The sequence below is a fragment of the Lasioglossum baleicum genome, unplaced genomic scaffold, assembly GCF_051020765.1.
Source record: "Lasioglossum baleicum unplaced genomic scaffold, iyLasBale1 scaffold0086, whole genome shotgun sequence".
NCBI lineage: Eukaryota > Metazoa > Arthropoda > Insecta > Hymenoptera > Halictidae > Lasioglossum > Lasioglossum baleicum.
Window position 1 is genome coordinate 1 of NW_027469146.1, and position 3,838 is coordinate 3,838.

Sequence of the window (3,838 nt, forward strand, 5' to 3'; positions counted from 1 at the left end):
CCGAACTTCTCTCCTCCTGACCTCCGCTGTGCCTGCGTTCCCTTGCTGCTCCTGTTCCAGGGTCAGTTCCCTCCTCAGCATTTTCCTGCGGAAATAAACCAATCATTACCTTTTCTGCTACTTGGACCGAGAGAGCAGGAGGTGGGGAGACCCCTTTCACTCTCTTGATTACAGATTTGTAAGGTTTTCCCCACACGTCCTTTTCTATCGTATCACAGAGATCGTCCCAACTTTTGTCTTTTGCTTTGAGAATCAGTTTATTCAGCTCTTTTTTAGTATGTCTATATAGAACGTGTAGAGCCTCCGCCTCGTCCAAAGTCCCTTTTTTGTTTGCTCTTTGTCTTTGTCTTCTCAGACTCTGCGCCTTCTTTCTTACTGCTTCAATTTCCTTGTTCCACCACGGGTTCTCTCTTTTTGTCTTCCTCTGACCCGTTTTTTCCAGAGCTTCGTCACAGACTTCTGGTAATAGTCTCAGCATTTCCTCGATCTGGGTTTGGTCCATAATATCCACTCCGACCAAATTACCTTCTTGCAGACGTCTATCCAACACCCTACCGAGCTTCATTAGCCCTTGAGGAGTTACCTTCCATCTACAAATTCTCGGGTTCTCCATATTACCTAAATCTTCCATCTCTATTTCAGTCAATAAATACTTATGGTCTGAGCCCGATTCTTTCCTAAGCACCCTGCACGTAAGCTTCCCTCCCTCCTGAATTTCAGGTGAGGTGGCCACGAAGTCTATAACGGATACCGCGTTTTTCCTCTCGAAGGTCGGTCCTCCTAACGGTATTACCGGATGTACATTTTGGTCCAAGAGCATTTCAAGCGTTAGTGTACCTTTCGTGCTCTGTTCTTTTGATCCCCACGCCGGCGACTTAGCATTAAAGTCACCCCCTACTATAAGCTTCCTACCCTCCTTTTTTTCCTTTTTGATAAAGGTCTCCAACTTATCTAGTTTCGAAGCATAAATCTCAGGGGAAACATTCGGAGACATATATACGCTGACTACCGTTATTTGACCTATTCTAACTGCCACAAAATCTTCTCCCTGCACGTTACCGTCCTCCTGGTTTTTTAATCCCCTGTTCCCCGTGACCCAGATTGCCGCGTTGCTGGTACCTTCAGTGAAAATCCAACTAGCCGGATTACGCAATGGTTCAGAAATTAGAACCAGATCCACTTCTAGTTGTATTGCCGTCTGGTACAATAAATTGTGAGCCAGTTTGGCATGATTCAGATTGATCTGAAGAATCCTCATATTGAATTTTGCAAATTTCCATCGCTTATCCGCGCCACATATTTACGAAATTGAGGGCAGTTCATGGCACCGGCCACATGAACTGTGTCCTCCTGCCGCGCCCCCAGTCTAGTGCAAAGAATGCATCTTTTTTCGTTCGGGCATTCGTTAATCGCGTGTCCTTCTCTACCGCATTTCCTACATAATAGGCTCGCTGACTGTTTATTTGGGCACGTGTAGGTCATATGACCGAAGTCGTGGCACTTGAAGCACCTGACGATATTCACAGCTAATTTTATCCTACATGAGGTGAATCCTATTCTAATTCTGTTTCCTTCCAGCATTTTTTCCTCTATAGTCTTTGGAAGCGAGACAACTGCTGTTTTCGTCCCTCCATACCCGTATCTCAAGTTCCTAAACTCTATCTCCTCGGTATCTAGTTGCAATTTCCTCGCAAGTTCCTCGCGTATATCCTCTTTTTCCATAGTCGGGTCAATTTCCTTTATTTCGTAATTTACCCTTTGAACGAGTCTCCTAGTCCGTTGTGTCGTTCCTAAAGATTCTTTTACTACTCTCTCAAAATCACAGCAATTTGTTTCCCTCTGCAATTCGATAAGGAGATCACCCCCCCTAGATTTCCTAATCGTCTGAATCCCTCCAATTTTATCTCCTGCATTAGCTTTTAACTCCTTAAATAAATCGGCGAAAGTCCTTTCCTTGGAAGCCTTGACTAAAATTGCCTCTGGTTTGGGAGGCGGAGGATTTAGTCTTTTCCTGGCTGCTCTCTCCATCTTCTCTCTTTCTGTCTTCCTATTCTTTTCCTCTAGTTCTAATCTTTTTCTCTCTAGTTTCTCTTTCCTCGCCTGCTCCTTTCTATCTTTGTCGTTTATCCAGTCAGATCCCCCTTGTATCTGGCCCTGAACAGTCTCGTTTTCTAAATTTCTCTCTAGATTCCTCCTTACTGCTACATTGTCCTCTAAATCTTTTCCTATTGCATTATTTAACAGAGTTGGTGAACTCTGTGTATATTTATGCTTACACTTTCCTTGAGTCTCCCTATCTTTCAGGGAGGGGGTGACCTGAGTTTCTTTATTACTACCCTCTCCTCCTATAACTACTCTACCCTCTAAAAGATTCTCTATCTCCGCCATAATTTTAATTGCTCTACCTACTCCAAAAACCACCGTGGTTGAATTAACCTTCGCCTCATCTTTTATACACTTATTCCCGCAGCAATAGGTTCTTAGTGAGTCTGCAGTTGGTTTAATTTTCTTGAGCGCTTTTCTTAGATCCTCTAACTTTGTTCTAAGGCTTTCTACGTCAGCATCTCTCCTCAACCTTTTATTGTAATCGCTATTATCCCCTCTATTTCCTGCTCCTGATTCTCCCTCTTCCTCATTCTTTGATTCTACCGGACCCCCCGTCTCCTCTTTTCCATTGTCCCCCATTTTCCTTTTTTGCCCTGTAGTCTTGTCCAAATCTGTTCTTATTGGATTCCCCTGGGATTCCCCCCTTTGACTCTCCTGTCCTGTATCAATTTTACCGGGGTCTTTATCGCGGGGTGAATGCCCCACCGGCATTTTGGTTAGGGCTGGCCCCTATTCCTTCCGTACTAGTATTATTATCACGGATCTAAACTACTTGACCAAAAACACAAGTTTAATAAGATTTTCCTTTTTTATTGGAGAAATCTCCACCTATTACAAAACTGTCCTAAATCTAAAAATTAGCTTAATCTAAATTACTCCCGCACGCTAACAATACCCTAATCGCACGCACTTGTAACTATTAGCTATTAATTATTTACTCTTAACTATTCACTATTTAACGCCACTCTCGCACGCACGAAATTCGCTTTTTCCACTTTTTTTTTTCTAAATTTTAATTTTTAATCGACCGGCGGCCCTTGCTACACTCACCTACAGCCTAATCGCACCCTAATATAACAAATTATCGGATTTACAAGAAGTCCGGAAACTTCTGTTACGAGCTATTTAGCTCGCTGCATAAATCCCCGGACACGAAAATTTTTTTAATTTTCAAAAAGTTTTTTGCGCCCAAATGACGCAGAACTCCTGGAGGTCCGGCCCTCCAACTCTGAATCACGAAATCCGTAATTTAATTCGTCCGGATACTTCCGAAACGAATCGTTTCCTAAGTCTCCGGACACTTCCCTAGGTGATCCCCTTAAAATCGTCCGGACACTTATGAAACGAACTCTTTGCAGATATACGCGGACTCCGAAAACCACTTCAACACAACCTCACCACAGCCGCGGACGCACCACGGACGCACTTTATCAGAACGGCACGAGGTATGTATCACTGTACACCTATCGCTGACTAACAGAATTCGTTAATCGGCTACCTGATATTATAAATTAATTACTTAATTTCTAATTAATTAGACTAAGTATCCTAACACTATCTATCACCGGAGTACTTAAGACATCTCTAACGAGTTAATCCTAATCACTTTTCTAAAACTGCCTAACAATGTCACTTTTCCAAGTTTACACCAAGAAAGTCTACACCGTTCTGCCAACCTAACCTAACCTAACCTAACCTAACCTAACCTAACCTAACCTAACCTAACCTAACC

The 3,838-nt window shown here is 42.9% G+C and overlaps 1 protein-coding gene across 1 annotated transcript; it reads right to left on the minus strand.

The window, feature by feature from the left end:
* Nucleotides 1-6: 6 nt before the first annotated feature.
* Nucleotides 7-1,258, minus strand: LOC143219871 (uncharacterized; the record flags this gene model as incomplete). The annotated part of the gene is made up of 1 exon (XM_076445678.1): nucleotides 7-1,258. A coding segment is annotated over exon 1 (1,252 nt), but the record flags the coding sequence as incomplete, so codon positions are not given.
* Nucleotides 1,259-3,838: the final 2,580 nt, after the last annotated feature.